At 36.7% G+C, this 27,546-nt stretch overlaps 3 protein-coding genes across 3 annotated transcripts; 2 read left to right on the top strand and 1 right to left on the bottom strand.

Annotated features, from left to right (window-relative positions):
* Positions 1-7,310: 7,310 nt before the first annotated feature.
* Positions 7,311-9,314, top strand: LOC149679016 (uncharacterized). Its single transcript, XM_089835964.1, has one exon. It carries the CDS (start codon positions 7,311-7,313, stop codon positions 9,312-9,314), a length of 2,004 nt encoding a protein of 667 aa, XP_089692090.1.
* A 4,907-nt stretch (positions 9,315-14,221) lies between these two features.
* LOC149679015 (uncharacterized) lies at positions 14,222-16,459 on the top strand. The gene is made up of 2 exons (XM_089836839.1): positions 14,222-15,143; positions 15,209-16,459. Exons 1-2 carry the CDS (start codon positions 14,916-14,918, stop codon positions 15,923-15,925), a joined length of 945 nt encoding a protein of 314 aa, XP_089692965.1. The 5' UTR covers positions 14,222-14,915; the 3' UTR covers positions 15,926-16,459.
* On the bottom strand, positions 16,077-17,974 carry LOC149679014 (uncharacterized). The gene is made up of 3 exons (XM_089836963.1): positions 17,871-17,974; positions 16,298-17,798; positions 16,077-16,192 (listed from the first exon to the last, which is right to left on the bottom strand). Exons 1-3 carry the CDS (start codon positions 17,931-17,933, stop codon positions 16,077-16,079), a joined length of 1,680 nt encoding a protein of 559 aa, XP_089693089.1. The 5' UTR covers positions 17,934-17,974.
* Positions 17,975-27,546: the final 9,572 nt, after the last annotated feature.

Below are 27,546 nucleotides of genomic sequence, written 5' to 3'. Positions count from 1 at the left end.
TTACTGGTCCTCGGGACCAGTTTATTAATTGCAAATCTATAGGACAAAAAAGGCCGGGACCACTCCGGACACCAGTTTATTATTTAGGACACTAAGGGGGTCACTGGTCCCAAGGACTAGTTTAAAAAATATCCTTTATTTCCCAGACTGATCTCCAAGTCGCATTTACGTCGTCTGCATTAGGTTCGGAACAGAGTGGGAAATAAGGCGGTGGCACAGGGCAAATGACCAGTTTAAAAACTGCCGGACCAGTTTAAAAATTAAATCGGAGGGGGTCAGTGTTCCACAGGACCACTAAGAAAATTCAAGGGTTTCCAGAGTCCAGACATTAGGTAATATATTTCTTCTTCAATTTAGCAGACGACGCGCCCTGGTCAGTGGTCATGGACCAGTTTATTTATTCCAGGCCAGAGGGGTCGCTGGCCCAGTGTCCAGTTTAAAAAAATCCTTATTTCCCACCCTGGTTCGGAAATCTATATTCTACTTTTTAGAACTCAAAAGAAAGGCGTCGGTTTGATCATTTAACGAATAGCGGATAAGGGACATTAATAATTAGCAGGTTTATGCTTTTACGTTTCACTTACACTCAAATGTTTCTCTTAAACTTTCTATATTAAAATGCGGCGTTTCGTCATTTTGTTGTATATCTGATAATCTGAGTGTCTAGTTATTAGTCTTGGGAGTGGGAAGATCAGTGTTCTTTGTGAAGTTCGGGATTGAAAAAATAAACAAGCTGGTCCAGCAACCAGAACATTTTGCACACCCAATCAATTTATAGGACATTGGTCCAGTGAGGCAGTGACCCCTATAAGTGTCTCAAAGTTATCTTACTTCTGTAACTGCTTAAAATAAAACCGACGAAATAAATCACAGCAAGACAAGGTTGAAAAGGGGCGGAAATAAGTCAAATACTTTGAGCCTCCTGGAAATTCGCGAGAGCGGAAATAAGCAGAACACTTGAAATGTATCCAGGGACACTATTCTCTAAAAATTTCAATGATTAAATACCCAAATCCAAATGTAAACATTAGGGTTGGTTCCATAAGGAAAGAGAGCTTAAAACCTTATTCTCTAACCCAAATCCAAATCGACATTTGAATCTCCCGCCAAACATTTCACCATCTCAAATTATTCTCTTATTTCTTTAATCCAAATCGACATTTGAATCTCCCGCCAAACATTTCACCATCTCAAATTATTCTCTTATTTCTTTAATCCAAATCGACATTTGAATCTCCCGCCAAACATTTCACCATCTCAAATTATTCTCTTATTTCTTTAAACCAATTCGACATTTGAATCTCCCGCGAAACACGCAAATGTACGTCACTTCCTCTTTCATTGCATAATTTTATTTCAGCATAAATAACACTAAGGCAGTAAATTAATTGCCTACGATAAATTAATTTATTACTTTAAAATTAGAATTTTATTCATTATAAAACTAAGCTTTTCCTGAAGGTTTTGAACCGTTTAATTGAAATTATTTAAACTATTAGTGATGATCAATTGGCCAATATCGTAAATCAATCGATGTCAATACCAATTTATTTAAAATCAATGAAACGAAAATATCAATATCAAACAATTACCCACTGAAAAAGATATCAAGCTATTCTTTAATTTAAATTTCTCAGGTTAAGTTTCAAAAGATGATGAATTTTATTATTTTCTGACACCAAAATTGGCAGCTTCTTTGCATAATTCCCGAAGTTTTTCTATTCCAAAATAGAAATGTTAACGTTTTGTGATATTAAAGGAGAAATATAAATATAATTTTCGTTTCTTTTGAACTAGTTTCTATAAAGGAACTTTAATTAAATGGCCAATTGTTTGAGTACACTTACCGATAATGGATTTTACTAATCTAGACAATTACTACGTCTTTTAATTAATATTTTATAAATACTACCTGAATATTTTTTTAAATATGAAAGATTATATTTTTATTTTAGATTAATGAGTTAAAAAAATTTGTATCCGTGTTTCAGTTAAGCTTTGATATTGACATCGATTAATTTACGATATAGGCTAACGATCCTAGTCTGTTTATAACATTAAATCGGAACTTCAAGTGTCACTAGACAGTATATGTATAACTTCAAAATCGAGAGTTAGGAACTTTAAAACAATCTCAACAGGATATCCGTGGTTAAACTTATCATTATATGTGATATTGTAATAAGATAATGTGACGAAGCGGCTCACTGAACGTTGGGCAATGGCCTCAGAGTTTTGCTTGCAATGGTCAAGCTAAAATTCCTCACTAAACGCAATCTTCTAAGGAGCTATTAGTAAAATAATATATTACGAACAAAAATGGTCTCACTTAGACCACAAAAATTATACTTAAATGTCCTAAAATTTTAATGAGAGGTGTATCTAAGAAGGAGATTGACATCCGTTAATTTACAATATCGGCTCGGCTAATGATGCTAATCTGTTTATAAAATTATATCGGAACTTCAAGTAGTAAATAAACAACACTTTAGCTATTAGTAAAAGAATATATTACGAACAAAAATGGTCTCACTTAGATCACAAAAATTATACTTAGCTTAAAAAATTAATATTTAAATCAAAGTAGAAAATTCAGTTAAGCAAAGGCTTAGAGCTGCCGACTGAAAATATTAGCTTCCCGCGTACATTACTATAGACTCCCGTCTCCCGATAAAGCTGAGGCGCCCCTAATAGCGCGCGGTTCTTCACAGCTGCAATCTCCACTCAGTATCATCTTAAGCTTAAAATACGAGGTTACCTACGTGCATAATATCGAATCGCCGTGATAGCGAGGCGCCTAGGCGAACTTCGCGAGCCCCAAACATCGCTCGAAATAGTCGAAAAGCGAACAACCTCGTCCGAGGGATCAGCCACTGGCGTATTCCCCCGGTATTACCTCTTTGGAAGTTTTAATGCCGTAAATTCGGGCGATATGCCTTTAATCCGTTCTAATATTGAAATAAAAACTGTAAAAAGTAATCCCGAGTGTATTTCCGCGTTAAATGGCGTTATACGCTTCCCATCTTACACCCTCAGAAAGACTTTATTACAGAGTGGCTTCTCCCTCGTCAAATTTTCCGTATAGAGTAATATTTTGCAAACGCCATCTAGATGTCGTGTGCAAAATAAAAACCCATCTTTTAAACCTCAGCAGAGTCAATCTACAACACAATTACTATCGTCCTCAAACTTTAGCAGACGACGGGTCCCGGGGAGTCAATGGTGACGAGGCCACTCTAAAAAATGCTTTTTTCCCGCCCTTGGACACTTAAGAAGCAAGGCTAACTAGGGTTTAAGCAATGCTAATTTAATCTTTAATTAAAATTATGACTTTCTCACTTGAAGCAATGTTAAACAAGCACAACAGTTCACGGCACCTTGGATTGAAAATAGACGAATACCTTAAGTTTGATGCAAATTTTAATGTTGAGTAAAATTGTAGTTTGATTAACTACGTAAGTGGTATTTTAACTACGGTATAATTGTCTGTGGTAATACTCATTACTCTCTGCGTCCCCTTAACTTAACAAAATATTACGTAAATAACTACACAAACCTGTCAACAACCTGACTAAATTAAAGTTCGAACCTATTCTCAATTGCACGCTTACCAAACCCTTACATGTGAATTCAAATATCTCTATAACCAATCACTGACACATTACAACAATAAAAGATTTATAACATCAAATAATTTAAATTTACAAAAAAAATTTAAATAATAAAAAAACGCACAACCATAGGTCAAAACCAGGCACCATATGCTATTATAAAATGATACAATAACCTAAATGCTAAACTAAAATCCTTAACTAATATACAACAATATAAAAACAATATATAATTATGGTTATAGTGTATAAATAATTTAGAAACGCTCTTTTTAATGAGAATTTACTATCGATTACAAACTTAAAACATTTCAATATTTGCTACTGCTCGTACGAAATGACCTCAACATATCTATTTTGAATGGTCATTGTTGTTCACGCACAAGTTATTCTTACGTACACGATAACTTTCGTACTATAATTATTGTGCAATATATAATCACAATAATATAACTAATATACTAAATTGACGGTCTATAAAATCAGTCAACCCACAATGTAGAAACTAGTTCTGTATTGATTTTTGTCTTGCACTCCAATAAATATTTCTAATCCGCGACTATTACGGAAAATGGTAACCAGATATTCTAGGGTTAATTCGAATTTGTTTCTATAGAGTTCGCTAGGAATTAATTTCGACTACCGTAAGTTTTAACAGTTTTAAATGTTTAAAAACGCAAACATAACTATAGGCCTAATAAATTAGTTTTAATATATAAAAATCGAAAATATGTATAAAATGGAAATGAAGATGCGTATGTTGGTGCTTTGTCGCCTTCTATTTAAAAAATGTCTCAAGTTTGCTATCGCAACGTTTGTCTCGTGTGACATTAGAGCGACATTATGACTGTTGATATTTCAAAGTGAATCGCTCATCGTGTTAATCTCTATGAACAGATCATTTGTCGAGGCCCATGCAAAGTGTTTCCTGGTTCTTTTTCTTCTGAAAACTTGTACAGTTTGAAGGGAGAACATAAATTCTTTGCCATGGAAGTTAAAATGGTTAACTTTCGTCTGGCTTCATGCGTTCTGCTTTCGAATTAGCATGAACATCATTAAAAGCTGTTCCGCGTGCTGAATTTAAATTAAAACCTAAGGGGCAACTTTTTCCAATACTGAAGATTATATCGTTTTTCCACTGTGGTGTATATTATTAACTTTCGTCTGGCTTTACGCGTCTTGATTGCGAAAACCGTAACATCATTAAAACTGTTCCACTTGCTGAATTTGTATTAAAATATTAGTCTCTTTTCCAATAGTTAGGATTTCCTCGTACCGAATTTCAGCATATATATCTAACTTTCGTCTGGTTTCATACGCGTTTCAAATTCACAAAAGCAGTTCCGCATGCTGAGTTTAAATTAAAACCTAGGTTACGTTTTCCAATAATTAGCATTTGCTCGCAACTCTATTTCTAATTTTCGACTGGGTTTACACGTCTTGCTTCCAGATTAGCTATAACGTTGCTGTTTATATTTTTAATTTGGTTACATTTTCACATGGGTAAGATTTCCTCAAACTGCAGTGCTTATGTATGTTAGTAACTACCAAGCAACGTTGAAAAGTACTGTGTTTAGGTTAATATGACTTCGCCAGAGAAATACGAATTAAAAATTGCAGTGAGTTTCCATTTATAAGGTTTAAATGTTTGAGGCCTAATACAGTTTTTTGTAATAGACAAATATTCCGTGGACAAAGGAGGAGACTCAGAATTTCTTAGCAGGACGTTTTACAGATACACTTGTGAATTCGGCGCTCCAGTTTATTTTGATTAATTTAGTAAACGTAAGGTAATATGAGAATAAGAGATCTGGGTTACGAATGAAAAGTGTCAAAATGTTTTCAATTAAACTTAATATTTTAAAATCTGTATAATTACATGCTGGGATTTTCCCAAGCCTTAACGTGTTGCCATTCCGTTCTGTCACGGTCTTGTTGAATGATTTGTACCGACGAAAGAAATGGAAACGAATGCGATATATTCCCAGGGATTCGAGTGTCGGTTACGGGGTAAGTTTAGTGTAGTTCTCATTATAGTTAGAACGAACTGAAAATGAATTGGTGAGGAGAGTGTAGATGAAACGTGATTCACGTTGCTTCTGAACCATCGAACAAAGATTTTATGAATACTTGCGCGAGAATGGAAACAAAATTTACCGGGTTTCCACTGAGAATTGTTTGATCTTCAAGGATCAAAGATATTCTTAGGCTTCGAAAGCCTCGAGAGTCTAACTATTACGTCGGAGACAGGACACAATTCTTTACGTAAGGTGTTGACTTGTCTACCTAAGAATAAACTTATGTAAGAAGCAAAAGAGAATGAAAAAATTATACTTCGTACAGGCTTCCATCCAAATCAGCGACAGGCTTTGTGTTATGTTGTTTTTTTTAGCCTTTGGTAAGAATTTTATCGCTGGTACAAACTTCGCATTTTCAGCTTACGGACGTGTATACTGGAAGCGTAAATCCAGCATTTCCACACCAGTATCATCATTCACCCGCATTTCTATGGATAGAAAACAAAATAATGTCCTTCGTAACCCCAGCGAGCGAGTTGAACTTTCAGGGCAAAAGATTATCTTTGGGCGGGGTTTGTGGATCTATTTGGTTAACGACAATAGCCTGTCTCGTACTCCTGTCAATATTATCTGTCATCTTCAAGAAATTCATTCGCAACGCTTGGCGAAAAGAGTTTTTATGTTTGGAATACGTCTGGTTTTTCACATCGAACATATCACAGAACCGTTGAGTATAAAGGGTGTAGCCAAAGGGGTTGTATGCCAGATAACATTTTTACCCATAATTATTCCCCATATTAAAGAAGAAAATCTGAGTAACACCGTATGACAGTTAATCTGTACTTACAACTCAATGAGCAACTCTAAGAGTAGCGAAACTTGCAAAGTATCTTTTGGATCTCTTAAATCTATTTTTTGATGACTGGGCTGTAACGAAAACCTTATATTTTTTATAGTTAACCGTCCTAAGTTTTATTTGCTCTTGATAGAGCCCGAGGAAAAAATATAGTCGCGAAAAAACCCCTTTCGTACCAAAAACGTAAAAAGAAGATAGTTCGCCTCGATAAGCGGCCTTTGGCCTATCCTTATTTACCTAGAGAAAAAGCATCTATTGTAAGCAGCGTGGACACTAGCGGAAAATTTTGTGATTCACGCGTTTTTGGTACGAGAGAGGCCCCCTTTTTTTTAAGATTCTGTACCCTTTCTATACAGAGCGCAGTTGCAAACTATTTGTAAAGCCGAAAGGACGTGTTTTTCACTTCAATAAAGTTGTTTTTCTTCTTAAATTTATATCGAAGTTTAGTGTTGTTAATTTTAATTCGCCAACCTCAGTTAAGTTTAGTCTGAAACTATTTCGAATCGTTTCAAGGTGCCGAAAAAATCCGGGATGGATTAAAATTTAGAAATTATCACTAAACACTTATTTAGTAATTAGAAAAAGTGAGAAAAACTGAAGTCGAGACTTTCGAGAAGTTTGTAGCCGTTAAAAAGTATGTGAAATTTCAACGAAACCTGTACGGATAATAGAATTTCGTGAACTTTCCAAGAATTTAAAGTTAATTTCAACGAGACTTTTAAAACCGTGTGACCGTTCAAAGAAACCTGTACCGAATACGCGAATTTCTTGAACTTTCAAAGGATATTAACGAGGTTTTAAATCGAGAAGTAGATCGTTTTAATTATGGATCCACACAAAAGAAACATTAGCAAAAGAGGATACGCGAGAGGAACTTTAACGCGATTGGACAATGAAATATCTCAAGTGTTAGGAGCAACGTCTCTAAGTGTAACCAACGCCGTTTTAACAAAGTACATTCTACAATTAGAAAAAATCGAATCAAATATAAGTGACTTAAATGAAAAGGTGCAAGAAGGATTTAACACGGAACCTGAGTTAGAAAAGGACTTACATGACTGTGAACTGATTCAAAGTAAAATAATAGATTTAAAAGCAAAATGCCTGGACGTTCAACATGATCTACAATCAAGAGCATCGAGTACCACGCAAATAGTAAGCCCAAACCCATCTCCTTTATCATTTAATAGCGTGCAGCTTGCAACCACGAAATTACCGCGAATTGTCATCGAAAAATATTACGGAGATATCAGTAAATGGCAAGAATTTTGGACGTCGTTTGAAACAACTATCCACAATTCTTCGTTACCCGATTCTGGAAAACTTGTTTATCTGAAGAGTTACCTAGGCGGCACAGCTTTAACTAGCGTTAGCGGAATTTCCATGACCTATGCAAACGCAATTATCACTCTTCAAGATAGATTTGGAAGAGATGATCTCGTAGAAAAGGCTCACATTGAAAAAATCAGAAAATTAGAAGCCGTCAGAAAATCTTCAGATATAAAAAGTTTAAGAAGTTTCTTCGACAGCCTGTACATTAGCGTAATGGGTCTTGAAGCACTAAATGTTAAAACGAAATACGGTGGTATTTTAATACCTATAATCACTGAATTGTTGCCAGAAGATATAGTCCTCAGTTTTACCCAGAAGAACAAAAGGGCAGACGCGTTATCGATAGATAAGTTGATAGATTTCCTAAAAGAAGACATTGAAAGTAGAGAGCAAGCGTGTAATTTGAAGAAAAGCGTCATCTCCGTTGAGAGAAAACCAGAAAACGCCTTCAATAGAAGCTCTACCTTCAATAAACCGAAGATTGCGTCAACATCTTCCTTCAAGGCAACAGTAGCCCAAGAAAGCCCATGTGGTTTTTGTAAAGGTTCACACAGGATGGAAGACTGTACCGCTCTAACCGCGAAAGAAAGAAAGGAAATTTTCAAGAAAAGGTCCCTCTGCTTTATATGCGCCCAAGGAAGACACATGGCTAGATTTTGTAAGAGGAAAAGAGAAGTTTCATGTAAATTTTGCAATAGATGTCACTCACACATGGTGTGCGAGGAAAAATATCCAGAGGTTAATCAAGGTCAAGAGACGAATGAAGGTCAAGGAAGTGAAACATCAAGTATGTCCACTATCACCTCTAAGAAGGACAGTGTTTCACCACCGATTTATCTCCGTACTGCTTGGGCTAAAATATGTCATGACGGAAAAGAAGTGAAAGTACGATGCTTGTTAGATGACGGAAGTCACCGTACCTATGTTTCGTCCGAATTATGCCAGAAGATGAATTTACCAGTCGTCGGCAAAGAATCCTTGAACCTAACCGTATTTGAAGGGAAGAATAAGAAAATAGAACGTGAGAGAGTACAACTAACCCTAGGAAGTCTCTTCGATTCTCAGAGCTTAACTATAGAAGCCATTGTCTCTCCTAAGCTAAGTGGAAATATACCAGGAGTTCCAAGAAAGGATTTGATAAAACTATCCAAAGAAAAGGGGTGGAATTTAGCAGATACGCCACCTCCAGAATCACTCTCCAGCTCAGAAGAAATAACCATGTTACTGGGAGCCGATTATTATTGGAAAGTTTCAAGTGGTAAAACAGAAAGAATTGGTACATCCCTCATGGCGCATGACACTATTCTTGGATGGACTATCCATGGTAGAGACGAAGACTCGGAAGAAGAGAAGCCCTCAAGCTCTTATAATATTTGCGTCTTCAAAGCACTAGTCAATCAAGAAACAAGCGAAGATGAACTCATATCGGACAACTTGAAAGCCTTTTGGAAATTAGATTCCCTTGGAATAGACCAATACGAATATTCCATACTATAAGCCTAACTCGCAGGGGCACCGCCATACTGAATAATAAATTAATGACACGCATCGCCAAGGATGGCGCTCGCGTTAGTTTTATAACTTCTGTCGTCAGTGTCGTCTGCTCAGTTTACTTAACGGTGGAAAATTCAATTGTTAGTGTTAGCGACGCTGGTTTTTTACGAGGATTTTTATTATTTTAACTTAAGTTTGTCGCGAAGCTAATGAATTATAACGATGGCGGATTGGTATTCCCAATTTTGGGATACCAAAAAACTATAAAGGATGTGCCCATGCTTAGCAAAGAAGAAATCAAAAGGTTTTACCAGTCCAGATGTAAAACCTTCCAACATTACCGAAGAAGTTATAAGTTTTTAATTGAAGAATATATCGTAACAGATTCGTTAATGAGCAAAGCGGAACCGTAAGTATCAAGCGTTGTTTACTCTAAAGATGTTAACATTGGTATCTAACTTTTGTTAAATTTTTAGTACAAATGACCGAGTTTTTGTAAAAGGCCCTTGCCAAAATCGCGGTTCGAATTTCAAGACTTATTTAAGTACCGTAATAAGTCCCCACTAGGTGCACCGGCAGTCCAAAAACGAGACTTATTTGAGTTTGGATTTCTAAATTTACAAGACTTGTAGCAGTACCCCTCGAGTCTCTTAATTGGACATTCCATTAAGTCTCTTTTTTGGACACTATAGTAAGATTCTTTCGAATCTCTATTTTGGATACTATTGTAAGTTTCCATCGGGTGTTCATATTTTGATACTAGAGTAATACTCCCTCGAGTCTCTTTTTGGACACTTTAGTAAGATTCCCTCGAGTCCCTTATTTGGACATTATAGTAAGACTCCCCGAGTCACATTTTCGGACACTATTCCCAGGAGTGTCTTATTGGGATACTATAGTAAGATTCCCTCGAGTTTCTTTTTTTGACACTATAGTAAGATTCCCTCGAGTTTCTTTTTTTGACACTATAGTAAGATTTCCTCTAGTCTCTATTTCGGATACTGTAGTAAGACTTCCAGGAGTGTCGTATTTGAATGCTAATGTAAGATTTCCTGCAGTCTTTTTTTTGGACACTATTGTAAGATTTCATAGAGTCTTTCATTTGGACACTATAGCAAGATTCCCTCTAGTCTCTACTTCGGACACTGTAGTAAGACTCCCTGGAGTGTCGTATTTGGATGCTATTGTAAGATTTCCTCGCATCTCTTATTTGTATACTATTATAAGATTCCCTGGAGTCTCTTGCTTGTATACTATTGTAAGATTCCCTCGAGTCTCTTCCTTGTATACTATTATAAAATTCCCTGGAGTCTCTTGCTTGTTTACTATTGCAAGATTCCCTGGAGTCTCTTGCTTGTTTACTATTGCAAGATTCCCTGGAGTCTCTTACTTGTATACTATTGTAAGATTCCCTGGAGTCTCTTACTTGTATACTATTGTAAGATTCCCTCGAGTCTCTTACTTGTATGCTATTGCAAGATTCCCTCGATTTTCTGTTGTTTAATTGCAAATTGCAAAAAAAAAAACAAGGAAAAAACTATGCTGGTACACTCTAAGAATATGGGGTGTGCCCTAACACCATTAAAAGTAGTTTATATGGGTCCAAATTTGACACCGTTACAGGTGTTCATTTACACCCCTAAAAGGGTTTAATAACACTTATTTGAGCGATTGGTGTCAAAGATAAGAATAAAATGGTGCAATAGAGGTGTAGTTTAACACCTTTTTAACTCTTATATCGAACTAAAAGTTAATTTTTTACTCTATATGAGTGTCGCATAACACCTTTCAGAGTGTTTGATTTATTCGCGAATAGCGCTATATTCATAGCAAGGTTCCACCTTGAGAGAACTTAAGAGGACAGTTCTAACATGCAGAGCTATAACCCTTTAGGCAAGGGTAGTTCTCTCATGCAATGTGAAACTGCACAAAATCCAGCGTGAAACTGCATGATATGTTGGTCATTTTCACCGACTTAATAACTTCTGAAAAGGCAGAAAGTTTTAAATTAGTAAAAATGCATCGGGTGTTAAATTGGTTTTGGAGGCTATAATATCCCAGCAGTAGATACAGACGAACTCGTTAAATTTAACAATCTCTTTTCACGAAGAGTTTTCCGAACACCAGAAACGCGTTTGACCGAATCTACTCTAAAATATTTAAAAAAAAACCATTTTCTAATCTAATTTTACTCAAAATAAAGATAAGACATGTCACAAAAGCATGTGTCCCACATGTTGGCCTCTCAAGCTGGCGTCTATAGTCCATAACGGTGGAAAGAATTCTACGCTACACCGTGGCCACAGGTCTCTTCAAGGCCTGAATCTGTGGGTGCACAATATGCCTCTGACATTGGTGCAAGGATGTGAGTCCCCTCTCCCCAATTGTAACAATAATAATAATAGTCGCCCTACTGTGAGGCCAGTACCTAACCTAGTCTCCTGTTTTTAGTGTCACACAATACTTTTAAGAGTATCGCGTAACACTTTCAAGAGTGCAATAGCGTTGCTAGGGCTTGAAATTTGGGGGGGGGCTTAATCTTATTATTCGTATATTAAAGATATACAAACTTTTATGATAAAGAGTACGGAACCGAGTTATTGACTATGAGACAATTGTAGATGAAAGAATTTCGCTCGTCTTTTTTAAGTTTAGTTTTCGTTTGCTTTTAGTCCCCACTACTGTTTGATATTGAAATTCATCTCTACAAAGATGAACCTTAACGAACTTTTCATTATAATTTATATACACTATATTGTTAAAGAATTTTAGGGGGCTACGAGCAATTTTTTGGTATAGTTTACGGATTATTTTGAGGGGGCTAACTTTTAAATTTGGGGGCGCTATAGCCCCCATAAAAGGCCTAGCGACGCCACTGCGAGAGTGTCGCATAACACTTTTAAGAGTGTCACCTAACACGTTTAGCAGTGCTTTATGAATAAACAATACCGTTCGATTAAAAATCTCCTTGTTAATTTTATTTAATGGATAAAAATATATTCTTTCATGAATATCATCTTTAAAAAAAAACGTTTAAAAATAAAGGTTTTCAATAATTTTTTACTGTTCGGATTGACTTTAATATTAAAACATTAATGAAAATGAAAGACCTTTTTTAAAAAACCCGCAGTATACTATAATTTTACATGTTTAATTTCAAAACGGTGTTTTCAGGGTGTTATTTTACACCGAATTTACACTTTTAATTGGCCCCTAAAAACTCAACGTAATAAAACTCTCTTTTGGGTGTTTTTACTTTGTTTACACCATTTTAACACTTTTTTAACACTTCCATTTCTTAGAGTGTAGAAAGAATCGCTTTCCAATCTCAAAAACTAAGCCTTATTTAGTGAGATTAAAATGTGTCTTATAGGAGTCCTATAATAAGTCGCAGATTTGTGTTCTCAATGAAGTCTAGAAAGAATCGCTTTCCAATCTCAAAAACTAAGCCTTATATAGTGAGATTAAAATGTGTCTCATAGGAGTCCTACAATAAGTCGCAGATTTGTGTTATCAATCAAGTCTTGAATGAATCGCTTTCCAATCTCAAAAACTAAGCCTTATTTGGTGAGATTAAAATGTGTCTTATAGGAGTCCTATAATAAGTCGCAGATTTGTGTTCTCAATCAAATCTAGAAAGAATCGCTTTCCAATCTCAAAAACTAAGCCTTATCTGGTGAGATTAAAATGTGTCTTATAGGAGTCCTATAATAAGTCGCAGATTTGTGTTCTCAATCAAGTCTAGAAAGAATCGTTTTCCAATCTCAAAAACTAAGCCCTATTTAGTGAGATTAAATTGTTTCTCATAGGAGTCCTACAATAAGTCGCAGATTTGTGTTCTCAATCAAGTCTAGAAAGAATCGCTTTCCAATCTCAAAAACTAAGCCTTATTTAGTGAGATTAAAATGTGTCTTATAGGAGTCCTATAATAAGTCGCAGATTTGTGTTCTCAATCAAGTCTAGAAAGAATCGTTTTCCAATCTCAAAAACTAAGCCCTATTTAGTGAGATTAAATTGTGTCTCATAGGAGTCCTACAATAAGTCGCAGATTTGTGTTCTCAATCAAGTCTAGAAAGAATCGCTTTCCAATCTCAAAAACTAAGCCTTATTTGGTGAGATTAAAATGTGTCTTATAGGAGTCCTATAATAAGTCGCAGAATTGTGTTCTCAATCAAGTCTAGAAAGAATCGCTTTCCAATCTCAAAAACTAAGCCTTATTTGGTGAGATTAAAATGTGTCTTATAGGAGTCCTATAATAAGTCGCAGATTTGTGTTCTCAATGAAGTCTAGAAAGAATCGCTTTCCAATCTCAAAAACTAAGCCTTATTAAGTGAGATTAAAATGTGTCTCATAGGAGTCCTACAATAAGTCGCAGATATGTGTTCTCAATCAAGTCTAGAAATAATCGTTTTCCAACCTCAAAAACTAAGCCCTATTTAGTGAGATTAAATTGTGTCTCATAGGAGTCCTACAATAAGTCGCAGATTTGTGTTCTCAATCAAGTGTAGAAAGAATCGCTTTCCAATCTCAAAAACTAAGCCTTATTTGGTGAGATTAAAATGTGTCTTATAGGAGTCCTATAATAAGTCGCAGATTTGTGTTCTCAATCAAGTCTAGAAAGAATCGCTTTCCAATCTCAAAAACTAAGCCTTATTTGGTGAGATTAAAATGTGTCTTATAGGAGTCCTATAATAAGTCGCAGATTTGTGTTCTCAATCAAGTCTAGAAAGAATCGTTTTCCAATCTCAAAAACTAAACCCTATTTAGTGAGATTAAATGTGTCTTATAGGAGTCCTATAATAAGTCGCATATTTGTGTTCTCAATCAAGTGTAGAAAGAATCTCTTTCCAATCTCAAAAACTAAGCCTAATTTGGTGAGATTAAAATGTGTCTTATAGGAGTCCTATAATAAGTCGCAGATTTGTGTTCTCAATCAAGTCTAGAAGCATTCCTTTTACAGTCTCTAAAACTGAGCTCTTTTATGTAAGACTAAATTTAGTCTCAAAGGAGTCCAATATGAAACCATTATATTTTTTAACAATTTTTGAGACAAGTTTGGTACCCAAATATCCTTTATCCTTATTTTAGACTTACTTTATACTAAAATAAGACTCTCATTTTGGTAAGGGAGGGTTATGCTACAAAAGTCAAAAGAAAAATGATAAGCCTTACACGGTCTGTGCGGTTCTGAAAATATCTAAACCTGAAATACTAGACGAATATTGTGGATGTCCTGCCGGAATTACAGGAACCTGCAACCATGGTGTAGCTTTATTATGGTTACTAGCCCAATTGCGTGATAAAAAAATAAACTATCCCCCTCATAAACTCTCCTGTACCGACAAACCACAACAATGGAACCGTCCGAGGGGCAAGAAAGTCCACCCTTTCGCTGTAATAGATCTAAATGTTCAGGCTCCTAAAGAAGATGGTAATAAGAAACCAGTTCTATGTAAACTGTATGAAGCTAGCTCGAGTAGCCTAGAACAAACCGAGGTGGCAGAAGCTACGAAAGATTTAATTAATAATCTTAATGGTAATGGAGTTGATGGCTGGGCAAGTATTCTACCTCCATCTGAAGAGTATACCTGGGTTGAAACTAGGATGGGATATGCTCCTGAAGGTTCCCCACTAAGTTTGCAACTGTCAACCAAGGAATATGGATATGAGGTTATCACCAACCTTGAAAGCTTTGAGACTAGCTTACCATTTGTTCATGGATATATACCTTCGGAACGATTTTCAATCCCGACACATTCCTGTGCCTGTACTCCCTGGTGTTCCAAGAATGTCATTAATAAATATGGATCTTCAGAGTTGGCCGTATTGATGGTAAATTTATTTATTTTTTAAAGATGAAATCTGATTGTAAAGAATATTTTATCTCGTTATTTTAGAAAAATGAAGTCTCTATTGACCAAGCTCGACATCTCGAAATGAATACCAGGAACCAAGCTGATTCGCTACTGTGGAAAGAAGCCCGAAGTACTAGATTGAGTTCTTCAAATTTCGGTGCGATTTGTAAAAGGAAAAATCAAAAATGGACACAAGTTGGAATTAACAACATAGTCAATCCTAAAGACATTGGGCACTTGAATGCTATCAAGTATGGCAAACAGAACGAAAGTATTGCCAAAAACAAATACCTGGAAACGATGCACAGTATGGGTCATAACGTAACAGTACATGACTCAGGATACATTGTTGACCCGACAAAACCCTGGCTAGGAACTTCACCTGATGGATTAGTCCATGATCCAAAGGAACCAACCTCTTTTGGGCTGTTAGAAATTAAATGTCCCTGGTCCAAACGGGATAAAAAACCCACCGAAGCACTGAGTGATGATGATGATAGAATAAAAATGGTTGATCAAAGACCTCTTTTAAATGAAAATGATAACCATTTCTACCAAATTATGGGCCAAATGGCGCTATCAGGGCTGAAATGGTGTCACTACGTAACATATTTCCCAGAAGGCTTGATAATTGTGAGAGTGCCATTCAATCAGGAAAAGTGGGACCATATGCAATCAGTTTTAAAAGCTTTTTATTTTACATATATGTTACCAAAATTAGGTAAAAATTACAAGACAAACAATGTGATAAAAATGTGATCTGGATTTAAAAGTTCCTATACTCTCAAGTACCTACTACCTTATGATAATAGGCCCCATACCCACAGTGGTTTTAAAAATAAAGTCTGTTTTATTAAAGTTTCTTGTAGCTTTATTTAAAATAAAATAAAATATTAGATAGTTATAATCTTTACAAAGAAGTATCTAAATTGATAATGGGAATCTCAGTTCTACTTGAATCAGTGTCACTTGACCATCCAGCCAGTTCATCTTCAAGGGATTCGTTTTCAGGTTCTAGAATTTCTTCTTGAAAATCATGTTTTTCTTCTTGAAAATCATGTTTTTCTTCTTGAAAATCATGTTTTTCTTCTTGAAAATCATCAATATCATCACTAATGTTGGTTAAATTACTGTGTTCATTTTGAGAGTCATTTTCAGTATTGCTTATTAAAGGTATTTGGAAGTTCGACAAAAGCACAATCACTGTCCAGAGTTGATTAATCACGGGAGCTAGAGTTAAGGGAATTGGACGATCGAGGATATGAAAGCCTCTTACTCTTGCTATTCGTCGTTCCACATGGATTCGGAGGGCTGCAATTTTCTGTGACTTTTCCAGTTCCTCTTTGGTGAATTGTCCCTTCTCACCAAGGAAAGGTGGTATATTCAGTCGAACACCTTTTTTATTTAGTATCTCTTGAATCAAAAATCCCTTATCTGCCATAACACTGTCATTAGGGGAGAAATTTAATTTCAGAAAACCACTTCGCCTAGTTATTTCCTGGTCAGAGAGGGATCCAGTGAACAACTGCGAGACAAATGTCACGTAACCATTGGGACTAATACCAATAAGTCCTTTGAATGTGTTTGTGGATTTATAGTTAGAATAAGATGCTGACTGTAGAACCAATGACTTTGATGTTTGGCATTTCAATTCAGTTGCGTCAATTATGACGCGAGTACTGGGATAATCTTTTTTAAATTCTTCTGGCATAGTTGCATCTATTTGCTCTCGTGTTGGCCATATATTTATTTTTCCAAGGCGAACAAACATGAAATTAATCCAGGATATACAGTAATTGGACGCTGTGCTTGGGGAAATGCTAAAGCGGTCTGCCAAGTCTTTTAGAAAGAGCCCTAATCGGAGCCGCATCAAGACTAGTAGAAATTGATCCTTAACATCTAGTTTTCGGGGGCGGCCTGCAGGCGAAGGTCTTTGCACAATCTTACCACCATTCCAAAAGTTGATATTTTCACCGTTAGGTCCTGGATTTAGACGATTATATAAAGCGACCAGTTTATAATTGTTAGGGATGCCAGTGTAGAATAATAGGTCATCATCGTTATATTTTATTCTATCTAGACTGGGTTTCATCGTGTTGCAGCGGCTCTCAGCGATAACAGCTCGCCTCTTTGCTTCAAATAATTTCTTTTTGGCAGTCTTAAGTTGGGAATCTTGAATATTTATTTTATGCTCTTGAATTGAAAGTTTACGTTTCAGTTCTGCAATCACAATTTCTAATTCTTTAATTTTGTTTGAGCATTCACAATAGCCTAGCGACTGTGTAATAGACTCCTCTGTAAAAGCAACGACCGTCACCAAATCTGTTACAGTATCTTTGATGATCGCTTCTTTATCTTCCTTTTCATCATCGTTATTGACACTTTGTTCATAAGAGTCATCTATATCAGTTTGTCTATTGAAGTTCCAATGAAACACCGAAGGCACAGCCCCCACTTTCAAAATCTTCCTGCCGCTGGCAAGACCTTGCCGATAATCGGAAGGTTTAAAATGCTTTGAACAGACAAAAATGTTTTCTGCCGGGTTGTAAATATAGTCACGGCGACGGATTCGCTTCAACCAAAGAATTCTCATCACTTTCCTGCTTTGTGATGGAACTTTATGAAGCGAGACCTGAAAACATTTTAATTATTAAGGATTTATATTTATAATTCTTTATTCGGTGAATATCGAAATTATAGTTACATTTTTGGAAGACGCTCTTTGAGTGCAATACAGAACACAACACACTTTGCCTGGGAGGCTCATATTTTTGACCGAGGCTTAACAAATAACAACTTCAATTGAAATTTAAGCAGGTATTAAGGGTATTTTTTTATCTTTACATATAATATTTACCTATATTATCAATGCATACGTTTGAAACCACAAACAAAAGAGTAAAATCGTTTTAATGTACTATATCACACGAACGCGTCGTCACTTAAATATATCACGATGGACACGGCCATATTTGTACAATCCATAAATTTTAACCAATCACAGACGGAGGAAAAATAATGACATATAGCGCCATCTATTAAAGGCTTTGAGCATGCAAATATTATCCAGTATGGAGACTACCCCTGAAATTTTCTCTTTCCCCATGGCATTTTCGAATTGGTCTATTGTGGACAAAAGCGACGAAGAGTTAATGAGCGAAAAAGCCATTAAAGAAGAATTCGATTCAAAGATTACCTATGACGGAAACCGTTACAGTGTATGTCTTCCGTGGAAAGAAGAAAGAAAACCTTTGAACAACAACTACATTCAAGCTAAAAGAAGATTTCAAGGTCAATTAGGGAAGTTTAGACAAAACCCTGAGTTATTTGACAAGTATGCTGACGTCATAGAAACGTACATAGAAAATGGAATCGTTGAGAAAGTAGAAGGCGAAGGTGAAACCAACAAGACATTTTACCTTCCACACAGAGAAGTCATCAAGGAAGAAAGAAGCACAACCCAGCTCAGAGTGGTTTTCGATGGCTCTTCTCACTCTCCAAACTTTCCGTCAATTAACGACTGTCTCCACTCAGGACCAGCTTTGAATGTAGATCTATTAGGTCTTCTCGTCAAATTCAGAAAGAATAAAATCGCCTTCACCGCGGACATAGAAAAAGCGTTTCTCCAAGTCGGACTGTCCGAAAGCGATCGAGATGTGACGAGATTCTTATGGATTAAAAACAGAGAATTAAACCCGGATAAACTAGAATTCGAAGTACTCAGAATGACCCGAGTTTTATTTGGACTGACGTCAAGCCCTTATTTACTTGCGGCAACCATTCGATTCCATATCGAAAAGTACAAGGAAGAATTACCGGAAGCCTACGAACTGTTAAGAGACTTTCTATATGTTGATGACCTCGTGGGAGGAGCTCAAGAAGAACAGAAAGCGCTGGATCTAGCTAAAGAAGCTAAAGGCATCTTAAGCACCGCGGCAATGCCTTTACGCAAATTCCAATCAAACTCGACATGGCTAAAAGACCAACTGTCAGAAGAACAAAGTAATCAAGAATCAAAGGAAATTACCAGTAAACCAGAAAGCACCCTCATGAAAGTATTGGGTATCTCTTGGAAACCAGAAGCGGACGTATTTTGTTTTGATGTCTCGAACCTTCTAACGTTTATCAAAGACAAAAGAAATACGAAGCGATTTATTTTGCAAGCATCCTCACGTATTTTTGATCCAATTGGGTTGATATCGCCTTTCACAGTTAGAATCAAATGCCTCTATCAAGAATTATGGAAACGTGGCACTGATTGGGACCAAGAAATAGACCCAGATTTAACTGAAAATTGGAACAAATGGTGCCTGGAATTGCAGCACATGTCTGAATTAGAAATTCCAAGACATTACGGTTCTAACTTTGGAAAACTTCAGCTACATTGCTTCACTGATGCCAGCGAGAGGGCATTCGGAGCCGTTGTCTATGTTCGCTCAATAGAAGAAAATGGCACTCCCAAAGTACTATTAGTGGCGTCTAAGAGTCGTGTTTCGCCTTTGAAGAAACTGACAGTTCCTAAACTGGAGCTTATGGGAGCTATAATTGGATCCAGATTGATGAAAACAATTAAATCGAATTTCGAAAAGGAGAAACCCAGTTTACATTTTTGGTGCGACAACCAATCAGTCATTTCCTGGATCAAGAGTAACGCCACAGAGTGGAAGCCTTTCGTAGAGAACCGCGTCTGCGAAATCCAGGAACTAACGGAACCTGTACAATGGAAATACGTTCCAACCAAACAGAATCCAGCAGACTTTCTCACGCGTGGCCTAACAATAGATGGACTTAAAGCAAACGATACCTGGTGGACAGGACCAGAATTTTTAAAGAAGTCTGAATCAGAATGGCCTGTTCAACCCGCCAGATATATCAAATCAGATGAAGCTGAAACAGAAAAAAGGCCTAAGTACAGACCATCCATTGTCTTATACGCGAGCGAAATGTCAACCAAAAGGATTGAACCTGTATTAAAACTAGAGAACTACAGCCGTCATTCGAGAGTCGTAAGGACAACCGCGTGGATAAGAAGGTTTATTTTCAACTGTAAGAATCCGACCAAGAAAATTAAAGGAGAATTAAGCACAGAAGAAATCGACCAAAGCGAAATTTATTGGGTTAAATTGGCGCAACAGGAAACCTATCCAAGAGAAATAAAGGCTCTCAAGGAAAAACGAGAGATTCATCAAGGTTCAGTACTGTCAGAATTGAAGCCCTTCTTAGACCAAGACGGTTTATGTAGAATGGGAGGTAGACTTGGCTTCGCGAACATGACCTTTGATGAAAGACATCCAATTATCCTGCCAACCGAACATCATTATACCTACCTTCTAATCCAGAAGCAACACAGAAATGTAATGCACATGAGCGTCACCGCAACTCTTTCGAGTCTTAGAGGAAGGTACTGGATTCCGCGAGGAAGGCAGATCGTGAAGAAACAATTGGCCGGTTGTGTAACATGCAAAAGAATGAAATCGCGTCCGTTCGTTCGCGAAACCGCGCCGTTACCTCCAGAACGCGTCAACGCGAGTCCGGCTTTCGAAACAACAGGAGTAGACTTTGCAGGTCCGGTCTATGTTAGATGTTATGACGAAAAGGAAGGAAAGTTCATTCAATCGAAAACTAAAAGTTACATCGCGCTTTTCACTTGCGCAATAACTCGGGCAGTGCATCTCGAATTAGTTTCGGATTTGAGCGCTGAAAATTTTATATTGGCTCTCAAACGGTTTGTCGGTCGTCGAGGCGTATGTAGACTTTTCTTGTCGGACAATTCAAAAACATTTAAAAGAACAGAAAAGGAATTGTCAAAACTTTGGAACTCGGTCCTCACACCAGAAACTAAACAATATTTCGGAGAAAATAAAATTGAGTGGAAATTTATTGTAGATTATGCCCCATGGTGGGGAGGAATATGGGAAAGGATGGTAAGGACAGTGAAGGACTGTTTGAAGAAGGTTTTAGGCACAGCTCTATTGTCTTACGAAGAGTTCGAAACAGTTTTGATAGAAGTTGAATCGGTAGTTAATTCTCGCCCTATAACCTTTACCGCTAGTGACCATAACGAGCCTTCACCCCTTACTCCATCCCATTTCCTCATTGGAAAGAGACTTGACGCTCTTCCCCCACGGAAATTTAAATTGTCGGAATTAGAACACAGAAGACATGATCTAACAAGTAGATGGAAACACCGTCAAGAGTTAGTAAACAGATTTTGGGTTAGGTGGCGGAAAGAATACCTGCTAGAGCTCAGAACAGCTCAGATAGTTAAAAATGGAACTAAATGGTCAGCTCAGATTAAAGTAGACGACATAGTTTTAATAAAGGATGATAAGTTGCCAAGACATCTTTGGAAATTAGGAAAAGTATTGGAACTCCATCTAGGACGAGATGGAATATGTCGGTCTGTTTCAATTAAGAAAAGTTCATCCATTATAAAGCGTCCAGTACAACTTTTGTATCCATTAGAAGTTTGAAAGTAGTTTTTTATGTCATTAAGTTTAAAAAAAATATATTTGTAAAAATAAGGATTCAAAGAACCCTCATTTGGGGGGAGTGTAACGAAAACCTTATATTTTTTATAGTTAACCGTCCTAAGTTTTATTTGCCCGAGGAAAAAATATAGTCGCGAAAAAACCCCTTTCGTACCAAAATCGTAAAAAGAAGATAGTTCGCCTCGATAAGCGGCCTTTGGCCTATCCTTATTTACCTAGAGAAAAAGCATCTATTGTAAGCAGCGTGGACACTAGCGGAAAATTTTGTGATTCACGCGTTTTTGGTACGAGAGAGGCCCCCTTTTTTTAAGATTCTGTACCCTTTCTATACAGAGCGCAGTTGCAAACTATTTGTAAAGCCGAAAGGACGTGTTTTTCACTTCAATAAAGTTGTTTTTCTTCTTAAATTTATATCGAAGTTTAGTGTTGTTAATTTTAATTCGCCAACCTCAGTTAAGTTTAGTCTGAAACTATTTCGAATCGTTTCATGGGCTGAGGGGACGGCTAAAACTTATATTCTCTTAGTTTAGGTTGTCTTCAAAGATAGTATCCGTCCAGTGACGAAGCCATTGGTGCCTGTTATTTCTTCCTGTTTTTTTTTATTTTTGCGCCCATCGCTAGATGGCGTAAAACTTTTGGGGAGCATAATAGGTGAGTTTAACTCCTCCTTCGTTTCGTCTTCGTCACACCGCTTATTGGACGGCGTCGAAAACTCCACCTTAATTTTCACCCTCAGCTGTCAGTCAACTCTAGCTTTAGAATAAGTATACAGTACGCAAACAGAAGGGATATCGCAGAGCTAGTCGTAGCCCAGTGGTAAAACGCTCGACAATTTTTTCCTCGTGGATTGTTTTGAAACCAAGGCTCGCGCGTTCGAGCCTACCTTGACATTTTGGTTAAGAATTTATATTTATTTTAAGCTATTTAATTAATTCATTTACAAAATGTCCTTCATGGACTTGGTTGCCCCTAAGGTGGTCACTCGGGGACAGGTGGACGTGATTTACCTTGATCTGGCGAAAGCATTCGATCGCGTCTCCCACGGCACTTTAGTTAGAAAACTCCGGACACTAGGCATCAATGGTGATATGATAGGCTGGCTAGAAGATTACTTACGCTCTCGCGTAAATGTCCTCAAGTGTAATGGCAAAGTCACTCAAGTCACTTATCCTGTGCAATGCGGAGTGCCGCAGGGCTCGTCATTAGGGCCCCTGCTTTTAAATATTTATATCTATGACCTTCAATACAACATACACCACTCTAATATTCTCCAATTCGCAGACGACAATAAGATTTGCAAGATAATAGAGGCCCAGAGGGATGTTGCTTTATTGCAAGAGGATCTTAACTCGCTAGCTTCCTGGTGCTCCCTTAACAACCTTCCAATCAACCCCGCCAAATCAGTCCACGTTAGCTTTACGAGAAAAATCGGTAGGGCTTTTCGCACGGCGTACACCATTAATTCGCTTGCAATTAAGAAACAAAGTGTTATGAAGGACCTAGGGACAATTTTCGGCAGCCGTCTGCTGTTCCATGATCATGTCCACGATGTTGTTAATCGTTGCCGACGCACCCTTGCGGTGTCACTCAAACTCACTCGAAAATTACATTCCTTCAGACACTTTCGGATGCTGTACTTGAGCCTGGTTCGCTCCCGTCTTGTGTTTGGCTGGGTTGCTTGGGGGAGTTGTGCCCAATATCTTCGTGATAAGATAGAGGGTGTACAAAGAAAATTTGTGCAGTATAGCTACTACAATTTCTTTCGGAACCTTGAATACCACTATGACACGTTGCTAACATTCTTCAAGCTACCCACTATAGCACATTACTGCACTCTGATAGATTTTAAATTTATTTTCAAGTTAATTAATAACATTATTCCTCTTCCCATGTTGTTGGCAAGGTTAAATAATTGTGTTCCACGGGTTTGGCGTAATAATCCTGACACATTTTACATAAAGGGAACATACTTAAACCCTATTAACAGAATGCAAAAGTCTTGCAATATCCTAGGTACTAAACTCGATATTTTTTCCATAACTTTGAAACAAATCAAATAACTCTAAATTCACTCCCTCATTTTTTTCTTAAAACAAAAACAAATTATAATGCAGTAGCCTATTTATTTGTTTAGATAAATATATTATTTGTATAATTAATTCATAGTTTGTTAATTTTTCTATTACTCACGTGCATGGTCTCCATTTTTGTTACATTTGTATATTGGACACACATTATTAATGTCTATATTCTCGTGAACTCTTTGTAGTTTTTTATATAGACAATAAATAATTATTTCATTTCATTTCATTTCAAAATATTATTTTAAATTATATAAATTATTTATTATTTAAATTTAAATAAAATGAGTCTGATACTTCATGGAGATTTTAAAATTATTTATTAATTTAAATATACGCAGGAGCTTTCGGACCGCGGTCCCTCTTCAGCTGCAACTTTGACAATAATGTGATAAAATTATCCGAATGAAAACTAATTTTTAACAGTTTTTTACATATGTTTTTTAAGCAATACTACCCCATATCGTCTTGCTCTTAATTTTTTTGGTATATTCTTTTTTGTAAGTGAAAACCTCCCCACCCATTTATATTTATTGATCCTTGGTCTAAATTTAAATTGGCTCTATCCTTAATATAAACCGCTTCCTTGAAACAACGTTTATACCAATTCGTCTCCTGACATAAAATTTCCACTGAATCCCAATCAATTTGATGGTCGTCATTTTGTTTTATATGTACCGTTAACCCATTGTTTTCATTAAACGTTTTAGCAATGGGAAATCCTTTATCAGCACCAATAGCAAATTTAGTTATGGAACATATTGAGATGAGCATTTTAAGGAAAACAATAGTAAAACAAAATATAAAATTATGGAAAAGATTCATGGATGATGTCTTCCTAATCAAGAAGAAATCGTTAAAAACCGAAAAATTGTTAGAGATAGTAAATAAAATACAGAAAGACATCCAATTTACATATGAAGGGGAAAATTATAAGTGCTTACCATTCCTAGACTTGCTAGAGAGACATAACAATAAAAATTTTTCGTGTTCAATGTATCAAAAACCCACACATGCTAAAACCTATTTAAATTTCCAATCATCTCATAGTGATAATATTAAAATAGGAATTGTAAAATCATTTAAAAATAGAATAGAAATTTTATCGGATGATCCGTTAAAGGACAAAAATAAATTTAAACAAGTTGGGAAAACCAAAATATTACCTCTCCGAGTCAAGAGGTCTACTACTACAAACTTATTTACCTAGATATGGAATTATTTCACATTTTGAAGTAAAAATTTACGAAATATTGAAGCAGTATTCCAAACATAGAGTAGTGTCGGTAGAGAGGGGAGTAGACTGTTTATCCCTCCCTCTAGGCGCGCTTTTGTAAGAGGGGATACTGTACGCGCCTGGTAGGTAGGATGACACTAAGAGATAGAATAATGTCAGTTCTACGTATGCAAACGTCATACCCTTCTATCTCTTAGCTAAGTGTCATCCCCCCTACCAGGCGCGTACAGTATCCCCTCTTACAAAAGCGCGCCTAGAGGGAGGGATACACAGTCTACTCCCCCCTCTACCGACACAGCTCTATGGTATGACGTTTGCATAGTAGAACTGACATTACTCTATAGCGAATGTACAGTAAAGCAGACGACATTTTACATCCAATAAGGGTAAATCTTGGACACATGGAAATCAGTCAATGGGGAAAAGAACAGGAAATGAAGTCTACGCTTCAGCTGTTTAGCCTATATTCTGAAAGCTACATTCTCAACTGGTTTGCAGTGTAAACACTATCGTCTCGTCTCACCTCAACAATATTCTTAGTTTTCCAACATGAATGTTAACGTTAAATAACACCAAAGCTAAATTGTAGCTAGACGCACTAATAGTCAATGCGCACCATAAAGAGAATAATAAGTCTGTAGCTACTACCTGTTTACCATTAGCCCTTTTACTAATTAAATTGCCACCATGATCTTTTCTTCCACTATAAAATCTTAACCTGATTACTTAAGAGTGTATTTAACTTTCGGCTCACTCTGAACCGTTGATGTCTCTTCATTTCAGACACGAAAGTCAAAGCCACAAGTTTACTTCACCTCAGGCCTCAATTATTCACTCTTTATTTCACTAAGTCTATTGCGGATCATACTTGTTATAACCGCCGGAGTCTAGGTCTTAGTTTTCTTCATGAAATCACTACACCAAGGATTATTCTATATACAGATGTAGTATAGCTTAAACAATATGTAAACAGCCATTTCAAATAACAATATTAAAACAAATCTTTGGAATATCAAAATGAAACAGAGCTTTAAAGCTACAAAAGTACTTAGTGCATCATAATTACGAAAAATACTTCCACATATTCACTTTATATTATGGAAAAAGGTAATATTAAGGTTCTGTATGATTTCTTAACACATCAACACAAGGCTAACTGCTAACGCGACGCACTAGTGTAACAATCGACGGACACACACAGACACAAGGAGTATAAACCCATTAGTGGAAGCAGTATTTTTTTCCCGAAACATTCTCGCTTATGTTTATCCTCTCTAGACTTCGCTAAAAACGTATTACTACTACGTAAAATATTAATAGACAGGAAAGGATTGATACTATTAAAGAAGGAGCTCAATATTATCCATATTTTCATTTCATATACAGAGAAAAGAAATTATTATGTTTCTGAGAGGAGCTACCCATTTTGGTTTGTTTTGAAAAATATATCGCAATGCACGGGCCTTGATAGATATAGGAGGCAATGAATGATATATATCGCATGCACGGGCCTTGGCAGATATAGGACGCGATGATAATCTCTCTCATTGCACGAGAGGTTTATCTTTAATATTTAAATAAATATAATTATTTTTAATTATTTTAATCTTCAATAATTAACATTAATAATAGTTAAATCGTTAAAAATAAAGTTATACCTATTGTCATCTCAAACTTTGCTAATATTGACGTTTAAAGTGAAGGGTACCCCTCTTGCCCACTTTCTTCAAATTTTGGGGTATATATACGATTCGTTTCCATTATAATAGTAAGGAAAAAGCGCAATTGCGAAAACCTTTGGTGGCGATCCCACGTTAGGGAGGCTAGACGTTTCTCGTAACCCTAGCTGATCGCCGCGTATATCCTAAAACCAAACGATGATAATGGAGTAGAAGCCAATGATACAGATTGGTGTCTATGTGGAATAGACGGAAGACCAGTGGATGGTGGTGTTAGAAGCCAGTGTAAGTGCAGACTGGTGTCAATGTGGGATTGACAAAGAACAGAAGATTGTGGTGATTATAAGCCAGTATGTACAGACTGGTGTCCAAGTGGAATGGACGAAGACCAGAAGATGGTGGTGATTAGAAACCATTATGTACAGACTGGTGTCCAAGTGGAATGGACGAAGACCAGAAGATGGTGGTGATTAGAAGCCATTATGTACAGACTGGTGTCCATGGGGATGGACGAAGACCAAAAGATGGTGGTGTGAGAACTCAAGTAGAGTAGCCATTTCCGTGACTGTGAAAGCAGTTCGGAAATGGCGAACACGTTTGCTCCGATTTGGAAACTGCGAACGCGGTCACGTGGGTGTAACAACAGACACACACACAGACACACATACACACACACACACACACACACACACACACACGATCGTTACAGAACCTCTCCGTGACATACGTCACTCGGAGAGGTAAAAACAATTCATAACAAGTGGGTACCCAGAACACATTGTTAATCAAATTTTTGAAAACCATGATGTAAAGAACAATAACCCAAAAGAAAATCCAGAACACATAACTTCATTACCATATATTAAAGGAATATCAGAAAAAACGAAGAGGC

The sequence above is a fragment of the Phalangium opilio genome, unplaced genomic scaffold (genome assembly GCF_054372755.1).
Source record: "Phalangium opilio isolate 3A_F unplaced genomic scaffold, DU_Popi_V2 ptg000042l_1, whole genome shotgun sequence".
Lineage (NCBI taxonomy): Eukaryota > Metazoa > Arthropoda > Arachnida > Opiliones > Phalangiidae > Phalangium > Phalangium opilio.
Note: the sequence above shows the minus strand (reverse complement) of the source record. Positions and strands in the feature narration are given on the sequence as shown.